Here is a 12151-nt window from a genome sequence, read left to right as displayed (position 1 = left end):
AAGCGTCAACTGGCGAGCCTAACAGTCAACTGGCGAGTCTAGTAGTCAACTGGCGAGTCTGAACAACAATCGAGCGTTGACGGCAACGTTGGGTTTTATGTGTCCCGTCTCCATCGACCTAGTTTTCATTACTTTAGACATCACTCAGATACCAGCCTATCTATTAGGTTCTACAAAGAATACTGACATCGAAATCAATTGAAACCAACATCCCACGTGATTTCGGCCCAGGTACATTCTATGCTTCGTCATCTTTTTGTGTTCGGACCTCTCGGGAACTAGCGCCATTGCGGGGAAGAAGTTGAACGGATGTCATAGACTCGATATAGCATTCAACTGATCACTATCATGATCAAAATAGGCAATCGATAAATGTGAGCAATGAACACTTGAGAAATAGTTCGGGATCCAAGAAAATAAGGAGGAAAGGGTCGAACGACCCCTCTCGGCCCTCGAACTATGATGTACTGGTGTGGGGAAAACCAGTTCGTTCCATGAAAATCATACCCGCCGGCGCGAAGCGAACCAGTGGATCGAATGGATCCTGACCCAGTCGTTGGCGCCGTTGGTGTGAAGATAATTATGGCAATACGCAGGTTGAATAGCCTTGTCAGTCTGAAGGGGATGCGTATTTTGATCCATCTGACCGACTAGGTTGCATGTATATATTTTGACCTCGGGACTGCAGTTTGGATATATAGCTGCCCGACATACACAACTTCCAAGGTTAGCGCTCTCTGCCAGCGCATCACCTACTATTTAGCTCTGTTGTGCCTAGCCTCAAAATCTAACCGTGGCACGACAAATGGGCAATTCCAAGGTTCTGGCAATTCGTGTTTCATTAATTTGCAGATTTGGGTTATTTTCAGTTACCATCGGGGATCTTCTGTAGCTCTGAACTTCTTCCATCTCCCCTAAGACTCATCCTCCATAGGTACTGTCCATGCAGATGTGCTGCATGTGTACCGTATGAATGTCCTAAATCCTGGGCTTCGAATTTTACCTGTTGGGACAATTGGTTGTCTACAGCACCGGTCGTCCGTGCGATCGGGTCAGCTCGCAGCTAACTATTGAGGTATATTGCTTCCCCCAATTCAGTTGCGCAGCAACATTTCAGAGGCCCGTAATGGCATTGGAGTAATTATCGGAGTCTGATATTTTATTTAGGCACTTCTAATTTTGGAGATATTGGATGTTGGGAGCTCTCGCCCTTCAGAGCTGAACTCATTTAGCTCAATTAGGGCAGGAACCGAGCCTGGCATTCCTGCGGTCGGGAACGTGGATTTGCATTTAGCTTTTGTATTTCTCTTCTCTATTCCCTCTTGTTTGACGTTTGTGTTCATCAGGTTGATAACCGCTGGCGCTTTGAAGTTGACGCTTCATCCCCGAGACACGTTTGGAGCGCTGCAGCTCGAGCTGCGGCGGCCCCAGCCATCCTAATTAACCAGCCACCTCACACTCTCGATTCTTTCCCCGTTCTCTCGTCTCTCCTGATTTTGAATTGCTTCTACTTTCCTCTCAGTTGCATTAAGCTGTGCATTGAATTTCAATTTGTACAGCCATTGGTGCTGTCAACTTGTTTCAGGCCTCGCGCGATCGATAATTCTGCGATCGCGATCCTCGAGAGCTATCCACTGCTTGAGTGACGCAACACTTCGCATTGCCTTCCAATTCACGACTATATACACAATTCTTAGAGGTGTCTCGACACGCCCCAAGAGTGTCTGACGAAGTTCACGACTCTTACGACCGACCCACGTTAACGACCTCTGCGCGGCAACGCCAGCCAACTGTTCAGCGACCTTCTTCCTCTTCTTCGGATCACCAACGCCGACCCAGCACTTCTGACTCCCAGCGTCGATTGCGCCGTGTTAGTCGCCAACCAGCGGAACCCCAATCCCTTCATCGTCGAGCTGTATCCTTGGGCGCCCCGAGTTCACAGCCCACTCGTCCTCAGCCAGCGCACTCGCCCTCGGTCCCTGTACAACACGCCCCGACCAGTGGCATTGCAGAGCTACGTCCCGCCCTTTCCGAAGCGCACACAGACGACAACGGGTCTACGATCGACGACCCGTACCAGCTCCTCCATACATCATACTGGCCGCAGCGAACCACCCGAGTCTCGTCACGCACCGCGTCGGCAGTCCTTTTCGCCCTCGAAGAAGCCATCCGTGGACCCCTTCAGCTTTCCACAGATTGGGACGAGGTGAATGCTTCTATGTCAGACATGGTAGGCGTCGCTGGCCCCGCTGGGCCCGTGGGCAATGGCCGCGTTCAAAATGGAGGAGCCCGTTTTCCTCAGAACCCTATTTCAGGAACATCACAACCACCCAGTGGTGTGAGGACACCTACAGATATAATGAGGCAACGCCGGGACCGGGAAGCCCGCCGAAAAGCGGAACAGGAGGAATTGGAACGACAACATTTGGAGCAAGAACAACAGGCTCAGAATGAGGCTCAGGCGCAAGCTCAACAGACAAAGGCTGAACAGTACACTGCCGGCGTTGCCGCCAACAACACCTCACAGTCGAGAATTAGGGCCCCACGAGCAACAAGAGGCACCGAAGGACAGACCCAAATTCCCGTCGCTTCGGGCCAAGCACCTGGTTACCGACCAGCAGCGGATGCTGCCCCGAGTAGTCGACCATTAGAATACCAAACCGCACAACCCGCTACTGGGACTGCACCATTGGCTAGCCAGCCACGACCGACACAGGCAACTGGCCAGCAGCCTCAGCACGGTCGCTTGCAGAGCGCCACAAATATTGGAGCTCAAACGAAACCGAGTGGTGTCTCCAAACCCGCCCAGACCACATCCACAGGACAGAGCGGTGCACCTCAAGCTCTCCAGCAGCCAAAACGAGCTGGGTTCCCCCATGCGTTTGAGCGATGGGAGACCCTGTCTTCGCACTGGGAAGGTCTCACCAGCTATTGGATGCGCAAGCTGGAACAAAACAACGAGGACCTAGAGCGTGATCCACTCAGCCAACAACTTGCTCGACAGATCACAGACCTGTCTGCCGCTGGTGCTAATCTGTTCCATGCCGTTGTCGAACTGCAGCGGCTGCGAGCCTCCTCCGAACGCAAATTCCAGCGCTGGTTCTTCGACACCCGCGCTGAGCAAGAACGCGCGAAGGAACAGCAAGCCGAGCTGGAACGCCAGCTCAAAGCGGAACGACAGGGCCGAGCCGATGCCTTCGCTGCCGCCAAACAATCCGAGAAGGACAAGGTCAAGGCCGAGGAGCTCCTCAAGGAGATGCGCCGCGAACTCCAAATCTCCAAGGAGGAAGCACGTCGTGCTTGGGAGGAGCTTGGACGTCGCGAGCAAGAGGAACGGGATCGAACCAACTCCCTGCGCAATGGAGAGCCCACACTTGTCGGCGGTGTCCAAGTTGTGCCTATGGTCTCTGGCCTCCCGGGTCGTCACAACAGCACTCGTCCGCAAACTCGCGAAGGCCCATACCACAGTGGACCAAATACCACTGACGCCTACCAAGGTAAATCCGCAGCACCAAGTGCAGGCGGACAATACTACGGAGACGACATGCCGATGTCACCCACAGGCTCAGATCCCTTCATCGAGCCCAAGAAGGTCGACCCACCCGCCTCCAAAGCCCCTTACCCGGACACACTCTATGAACACGAAAACATGACTGTCCCCTACCACGATCCCGCAAGCTCAGAGCCTGACGCGCGCTCCTATGTCGGAAGCAGCGAAGCTGGAGACGATGACTACGCCCACTACCCCCACGACGCGCATAACCAGCCTTTCAGCTACCCGCCCGCGCCTCTCTCCGAGGGAAGCGAGGAGTACGAGCACTCCCCAGTAGAGGGCCACTACGACGGCGCCTACACCTCCGCCGCTTCCTCCGCCCCATTGCAAGCACCATACCCACCGGGCACTGCCGACTACACCGGCGCTGGCTGGGGCCCCGGATGGGAATCCATGACACCGCGCCATCGCCACCCGACGCGTCTGAGCGATGTTCTCGAGGAAGACGAGCCTAGTCGCACAAGCCCCAGCCGCGCTAGTCTGGCTAGCCGCAGCCAGGCCAGTCGGACCATTCTTTGAACCCAAGTTGTCTGCTTTCTGGTCTGCACTGGGGTATTTAGCGCTGAATTTTGTGCTCTCCAAGTCGTTTGATGCATGCATAGGGAAGTCACTGGGAGGTGTTCTCGTATCTTTATTGAGGTTATCTCTTCTATTCTTTGTTATCATTCTCAGTGCAGTCCCCTGTCCACTAGCCTTTTTTCTTCGTCTGTCCCCTGCTCATCTGATTCTGTAGAGTTGGCGTTTAATTCCCCTATCGCTCTTTTTTTTTTTTTTAACTTGCCGTTTGTGTTTCTATTCTTGTCCTCCATGGTAATAATGATGAGTTGTCGTCTATATTTCTTCGTACAATGTGCTGTAACATTGCGGAGTCTACGAAGGAGACTGCTAGCGCGCCGAGTGAGCGATCATATGAACTTCCCTGAAGGATGTCACCTCAGGCCGACTTCAGCTGTGATACGATGTATACATGTCTTCCATTTCTAGCGCCAGCTTTATCCATGGCATCAACGAGGTCATGTACTTACTGCTTCCGTGCAGCTCGGACTGGCACCTTCCTCGTCGGGCAAAACTTAGCCTCTCCTTGAGGCACTATTGAAACCTCATTATCATGCATGAGTGGCTGGACGATTTCCAGATCAACCCATTCACGACATGGGAGAATGTCATCAAAGCGCGCAGCATTACACTTAGACGCCGACGCATCTGGTCTAATCTTTCCTTGGTTTTACAAGATGTCGACGATTCGAACCGCCTCCAGCATAATATCGCATACTGATTCGTAAAGACCGTATTGCGCGCGAACCGGGCTCATCGAAGTCAATTATATAGATTGTTTCTCGTGTGCTTGTCAGTCGTCTCTAATCTCACAAACAGGCTAGTTAAGTTTCGGGAGTTTAGCCGCGGTAATTCCAGCTCCAATAGCGTATATTAAGTTGTTGCAGTTAAAGCCTCCACTTTGATTTTCGCGAACAACAGACAACGTGCGAATAGTTCGGACATTGCAGAAGAGCGTGGTGCAACCTTTTCTTTTACGTTCAATGCCTGCGCCTTCCTTCATCAGGTGAACCACGCTCCATACTCTGGCTCGTAATTGATACAACAATCTTATTTTGTTTTTGATCGTGACAGTGGCGGTGATCTCTCTTGGATTTTGCTTGTGCAACGAATAGTCAACTAATTCCCAGCTACAGATTTTGGAGGACGACGAGTTCGACGATGATTCCGACGACTTCGACTTCGGTGCTCCGCCGAATGCTCCATGATATGTGTTTCCTGTTAGAACGTAACAGCATTGAATTAGCAAAGCAAGCAGTTTCTTCTAGCCGGAACGGTGCATCATGAAGCCGTAGAAAGAGAGTTATGGCATTTGGACTTCCCTTCCTTTCTCTTTCTACATCTTTCGCTTCTTGAGTGAGAGATATCGTCTTCCATCTGACCTGGGACTATTGGAACGTCCGCAATAAAAGCCGTTTGATATCACATGACAACTCGTATATATACTGCTCCCCACATCCATCATAGCCTAGGTCGTTTCTCCTTCTGCAACTACCCATCAGCACCATCCTCTCGTGGCAATACCTCCTACCTCCTACCAACCTAGGAGGCAGGTGGTTCCATCCACTTCCATCCATTATATATTCTTTCAAACCACCTAGATATACCCTCTTACCGTATATCATCTTAGGTACGAAGTCTGGGGATGTTCCTGATTGAGGTAACGACAATTGACGCTACCTATGCTGCTCAATATGTGAGACAGTCAAAGATATCGATGGGGAGAATCACTAGCTAGGTAGGCTAGAAGGTTCTTGATCTGGGCGTCGCGCCTTCCTGGGTCCCATCAAGGAGATGAGATCCTCCACTGAACCTTTATTTATATACCCTCATGCCTCTCACATCTCTCTTCTCACATCTCACATCTCTCTTCTCTCTTCTCTCTCCCACACATCTCTGTCCTCTACAAGCTGTGGAGGATAGCCAACAGGAAACAAAAGTTGTTTGCTGTTTCCCACGTCCGGCACTGCTGCATCTCGTGACGGTGCTTTCGAGAGAGTCACTGAGAGTGTGCGGAATTATGTCCCGGACACTGCTGCGAGTCTTCCGCATCGGACGACTTCTTACCCTGCAGAGTTCTATTCTCTGCGGGAAATGTGGTCCAACCCGAGGTTGTGTAAGCAACCTAACAATGGAAGGGATCATAGACTACTATCGGAATCTATGAGGGATCATGGACTGGGTCCGTACGATTGGCAGGATTGGCCAGACCTTCCTGCTGAAACTCCCTTTTGTATCCCACATGGGGTGCGACCGTGCGACTGTGCGACCGTCCCGCGGGGGTACTGGGCACCCGGGACCTGCTCTTGCTCGTCGTCATCCTCGATCGTCGCCATGTTGAGTCGTCTAGCGATGTCGCTAGTCTGATATCTTACTTCCGCCGGCCTTTCTTCACCTATCGTGATGCACCACTGGCAACAAATGGTAGCATGTCCTGCAAGGGCCGGTTACGTCCTGTTACCTATTGAAGTGGGAAGAGCGCGATGGCGGTCTGACGTCGCAGACAGGACGATGGGAGGACTGCAGCACAGGAGACAGTAGCAGGGGACGTCCTGTGACCTACTGGGAACCGATAGAAATCATACTGACAGTCTGACAGTGACAGACTGATCATGAGGCAAGAGATGTGTGTTCCATACGGATCCTCCTAGCGAAGATGAGCTTGTACGTAGTCTAGGGTATGACCTAACCTCACGGCCTGAGGCTCCAAGGCATCGATCTTCTGGGTGGCGCGGTTCTCCCACTACACTATCAATGATGAACCTGGTACTGTGCCACACCTGACTGTTCTATGTCGATATCGGGCTGTATGCTGACAGATTATCACAGTTGCACGAGGTGACGTACTCCAGACCGGTATTAAGAGAAGGCTCATTGGAAACCCCAACCATTTCAAGTACAAGTCGACTCCGTCGTCAAGCCACCGTTAATTTCCTCCCAACGCCATTATACAATACCTCCGCCGCTGAGTGTATCGCATTCAATGTGAGAGATTCTCTGCGTCTTCGTCTTGGAGACGCTGGGGAGACTGTAGAGTCGCGTGATGTTACCTTTCCGGAGCAACTTCAGCAGAAGAGAGATGAAGACCTAAAGGGGGATCTGGTTTCGAAGCCAAAGCCTAAGGATCCTGATGGAGACCAAGGAGGAGCTCTAACAGGTGGACCAAGGGAGCAACCCGAGCGAGTCATCAAGGGTTGTCAGCCCTATGAGAAGCCCCGATTGGTACTGCCAACACCCCAAATGGTGGCCACTACGAGGCCTCTACTTCAACAAGTGCCTCGACAAGTCGAGGAGGGGCAATATCTCCTGGAGCTAGGCTAGCATGAGCTGATGCAAGCCATTACGACGGTGGCTAGAAAACGTTGCATTGCCGTGCTGGGCGCGGTGGATGCAGTGGGTGCTTTTGCACGTTCGGTACAGGATATCAGGCCGACCGATTTGATTGGGTACTCCATCGATTCGATGCCAGGATTAGCTCCAAAAGGCTTGCTCTTCCTGATCTAAAATATGCACTGGAAAGGGCGTTTAAGGCCAGAGGGAAAACATACCCGGTACCCCCAATGGCCGATCTTTCGGAGTCAGGTGCAAAGCCAGTGAAAGCGAAGATGCCACGCTACACCCAACATGAGCAGGAGGTTGCTGCCAAAGCATTCCCAGATCGATGTCTGGATGTCATCGGGCTTTTTAGGAAAACGGTGATGAGACATAAGATCCAGACGTTGATGTACGTGCACCCTCGACTCGTGCAGAATCGACTACCCCAGGTTTCTGATTCATGCAGCCTACGCCTACCGTTTCGTCTACTAATGACTATAGGTGATTTTCCTTATTCCGGATTCACCACGACCACAACACCAGAGTCGACATTTGCAGATGTATTCTCGTCAACTGTCTCCCCTTCCTATAAGCCTAGGGACCTACTGTAGGTGGGTATAGATATACTCCGGGAAAAGGCCTGGTTTTCAACAGTGGAGGAACTAGTTATCTGGGGAAGTCTCCCAAGTCCTTCTTTAGACCTCCATCACATGACCAATCATTAGCAAACTAGCAAAAGATATCCCATGTTTGGGGACTGTGGAGTCTTCAAGAGGCATGATGGTCGCGCTTTCTCTTCTTAAATCTTCGTGCTTTGTTCTGCCCATCGTAAAATAATTGTCATCAAATCACGTTTGACTCAGTTGATAGTGAGAATACTTAAGATTTCTGTTCACCTTTCTCTTCTTCCTTCTTGGAAAATCTTTACACTGAACCCACCACTCACTCATCAAACTCCCTGGCATTTAAGGATGTCTCATCACCCCGCCATGGATCTCGATGAAGAGTTGTTCTCTTTTGTGTTCCATCATATCTTCTTTCCCAAAAAGCTCCCACAGGAGGCCGAGGAACACTTGGCCCAGCTGGAGTACCGCATGGTCGCAGTTATCCAGGCTGTTCTACAAGAATTCATTCGAAATCTCACACCTGAGTCACAGCCCCAATGGGAGTTCGCTTACAATCTAGTGGATAGCTGGCTCCAGATGCACATGGACCAGGGTATCTCACAGCAGAGTCTAGAAATAGAGCTCTCAAAATTGAAATCTGCTGGTAAGTTGGATATCTTACTTTGTTGTGGCTGGTGGAGATGGCAGTCCAGCTACGCTACTTCTCTGTCCTGACTGAGTTCTACCCACACACAACATATCCCCCGACACGAATAGAACTGACTTAGCCAGGGGCTCTCGCATGCCATATCCGAGCTCAGAACTGTGGATTGGTTGCCTCTTACGATAGAGAGAAAGACGTCCTCCTCATTGACGCTTTCGAGGTATCTTGCCAAGATGCACCGGTGCTTTCCTCTCCAGGGGCACTCATACGCCACTTCCCGGGAGTCAGCGTCACACTATCCGGGAACAAACTCAATGACACCTTGTTCTGCTCCTATCTGGCCTCCTCCATCTCCCAGCTAGCATCTGAGGAGGTTAGTGAGATGCTGCCAAAGACCACAAAAGCCAACACAAAGGTGGATGAGCATCGGCAGACCACCCATCCAGGTCTCATAACAGAAGGGTTGATGACGGAGCTGCTCGCACTCGGAGAACATAATGAACATCCTGACAAGATCCTGAAGTGCGTACGAGATGAAGTCAACTGGTGCTCCGCTCTACTGCCATGGAGGCGCTCTCCAGCTTGGCTTGTACTTCGAGTTGCCCTTCAGGTAGTCTTGCGGCGTTGCTTTTCCGAAAACGAGGACCAGGTGCAATACAAGAATTTCATGCTATTTCTCATGGCAAGGCTTTCAGCCGGAGCCAATAGATATGGAGATCCAACCAATGCTGTGGACTGTTGGGCAATAATACGTCAACGGCTTGGCCGGCGGATCTTTAAGCTGGGACATGACGTTTTCCCATTTGTTGTCGAGGAAGTGATATCCACAAGTAACCATTTGCTTGACAAACTGAAGTGCATTCAGACCCAGATCGGAGCGTCTGATGGGGCTGATATTCCATTTGTTCCACCATCAGCCTCACCAGAAGACCTGCACATGTCACTAGTCAACTCCAGACCCTACCTTCAAGCTAAGATGCGTTTGTCACCCGAGAAAGCGCGAAGAACGCAATTTGACCCAACTGATACAATCAACTTGAGTTGGAGCGATGGGTTCCCCGTTCTGAAACACGGCTCGGTAGCGGCACTCGGTGAATTTGAGGGATGGGTCGAGGAACATCTGCAGTCCTGGTTCGAGGCCCAGCCCACTTCAAAATATGAACAAGCGTGTCTTAAGATTGAAGATGCGATTGAGCAATATTTCACACTCGCGCAGTTAAAGTATCAGGCCGATCCACGGGCCACGTCACTTATGGTTTTGGTGCTGGTGGAGCTGTGGGCTGTTCTGGACAAAATTGCTGTCCAAATCTGTCCCCTGTTGAAGGCGTTCTCGCCGGAAGTACCCCGGAGGTTTCTCGAACCATTATTACTTTCTAAGATGAGTGAAATGAGACGAGCAAGAGATATAGAGCACCATCTCAGCACACGACACGAAGGAAAGGTTGAAAATTACCCGAGTATCTTCAGTGATCCAGAACCAAATTGCTTTGGTGCTCAGTACTTTGACCGCTCTGACTATCACCAAAAGCTCGAAGTCAGAATTGAAAAGCACGCAACCCAACTCCGGGAGCGCAAGCGGTTGGAATGGAAAGATTTGCACGCGAAGTACAAAGAGCTACAAGACCAGACAGCGCAACTGGAGCATCGGAATCATCATGGCTACATCCGGAGGCGCCGATACGTTTCCCTGACTGCTGGTTGTGAAAAGTGTTCCATCATTGGCAAAGCCAATCAACTCTCCATTGAAGTCTACGAATGGCCGCTGCCTCCAGAAGATATCGCTCGAAAATGCGCTGTATTTGAACTCGACATACCCATTTGGTTTGCTTCCTGGCGTAATGTGACCTGGACACTGGTTGATCACTTGCCACAAAGGCCGAGAAGCTCGACAGGCGGCGCGATATACAAATGGCTCGACTACTCCGGAGTCAATGAGTTCAAGGTAAGGCGGCACTCGAAGCTCGAGTTGGCCTCGTATACAAAGCCCTGGGGCACTAGTCATTATCGGAAACATCGCAGTGTCGATGTGACATTTGAGGTAGTCAGCCCAGAGAACGCGCTTCGGTTGAGGCTTCTTGACAGTAGCCAATCTGCCTGGGTCAGCAATCAGACCCAAGAATCAACAGTCAAGACCATGTGCACTATTCAACTACCTTCCGGGCCATGTTCCAAATTGCAATATACCGTCGATTCTACTTCCCATCACCAGAACGAAGTTCTCGCGAGACAGGCAGACTGCGATAGAATGCTTGACTTAGATGAATTCATTGCGTACGGATGCCTTCGTTCTGGTGAAAATGTGCAATGGCATAACATCTTGCGGGAGCTGGCTTCTTCAGCCTTATCATTGAATGAACAGTCTGTTGTCTCCCTCGTCCAGCAGACAGCCTGGGAGCTTGGAACACCATCCTCCGATCCGTACTCCATTCGAAGAGTTACCCATAGAGCCTTTGAGGATATTGGTTTTGGAGACCGTCTCCTTCAAACCTTGCAAGACATACTGGAGGCTATAGAGAGAAACTGGAACCAGTATTGGACGCTCGAGCTTGTCGTTACACTTGCGGTCCGTATATTGGCTTTGTCAAATGAATCGCCGTCTCCTGAGAGGGTTATCAACTTTTTGAGACAGTGCCGGCAAGTGGCAATGGAATGGTGTGACAGCCTGAGCAAAGCTCTTTCGACCGATCAAGGGGAGGATGTTGGAAGAAAGCAGCAGCTCATACTTCGAGTTGCATCAATCTGTCAAACGACTTATGATGTCGAGCGGACTAATATCTCTCAAGTTATGAGCAGCTCTCAGGACCTCTTTTGCTTTGTTCGATCCTCGCTTCTGCTCTTTGAGAACGCAGCTTCCGAGTCTTGCGAACTTCCCGCTTCGGTCAAAACTATGGTAGAGAACTCGCAAAAGATCGCGTTTTTGATAAGAGAAAGCGTGAAAAACTTGATCATGGCACATCCGTCTGGACTGAATGAAGCTATACACCGTGGCATCAGCTGCCTTGAGATATCGGAGCCCTGGAGTATCTGCGAAGGATCAAACGCCTGGGTAGCTACCAGAACTGGAAGTACTTTCAAAGGCTTTTCACAGCATGTCCATTTCAACTATATTACGGGGGAGATCCTGGTAGATGGAACCCCTCCAGGAAAGCTACCTCGCAGCTATCTGAGTGACCCCCTTTATCAAGGGCTTTTCGGACAGGTAAGTCTACCTGAACTATGATCGAACGTACACACCTGTGTTAACCTATCTGATGAATAAATAGAGATCTCTTCCGGTTATCCCATCAAATCTACCTGGGGCGTCCTTTGTATCGTCACAGAATATTGAAGGCTTTGAGGTAAGACTTTCTGAACCCCACTGATTCGACCATGGCACACTCACACAAGTGAAAAGGTTCATTTCGGGATGGCAGCAGGGGAGTTCTTCATCAAAACTCGGAAGGGCTCTCAAATACTGCA

At 50.8% G+C, this 12151-nt stretch overlaps 2 protein-coding genes across 2 annotated transcripts; both read left to right on the top strand.

The window, feature by feature from the left end:
- Positions 1-537: 537 nt before the first annotated feature.
- Positions 538-4072, top strand: N7515_007969 (uncharacterized protein; the record flags this gene model as incomplete). Its single annotated transcript, XM_056668713.1, has 2 exons — positions 538-568; positions 1698-4072. The coding sequence occupies 2 exons, from the start codon at positions 538-540 to the stop codon at positions 4070-4072; spliced, it is 2406 nt and encodes an 801-aa protein (XP_056518543.1).
- A 4340-nt stretch (positions 4073-8412) lies between these two features.
- N7515_007968 (uncharacterized protein) lies at positions 8413-11912 on the top strand (the record flags this gene model as incomplete). Its single annotated transcript, XM_056668712.1, has 2 exons — positions 8413-8692; positions 8821-11912. 2 exons carry the CDS (start codon positions 8413-8415, stop codon positions 11910-11912), a joined length of 3372 nt encoding a protein of 1123 aa, XP_056518542.1.
- Between the last annotated feature and the right edge of the window lie 239 nt (positions 11913-12151).

Source organism: Penicillium bovifimosum (assembly GCF_028826915.1).
Source record: "Penicillium bovifimosum strain IBT 22155 chromosome Unknown utg000006l_segment0_segment0, whole genome shotgun sequence".
Taxonomy (NCBI): Eukaryota; Fungi; Ascomycota; class Eurotiomycetes; order Eurotiales; family Aspergillaceae; genus Penicillium; species Penicillium bovifimosum.
The sequence above is the reverse complement of the archived record's forward strand: the minus strand, read 5'-3'. Positions and strand labels throughout refer to the sequence as shown.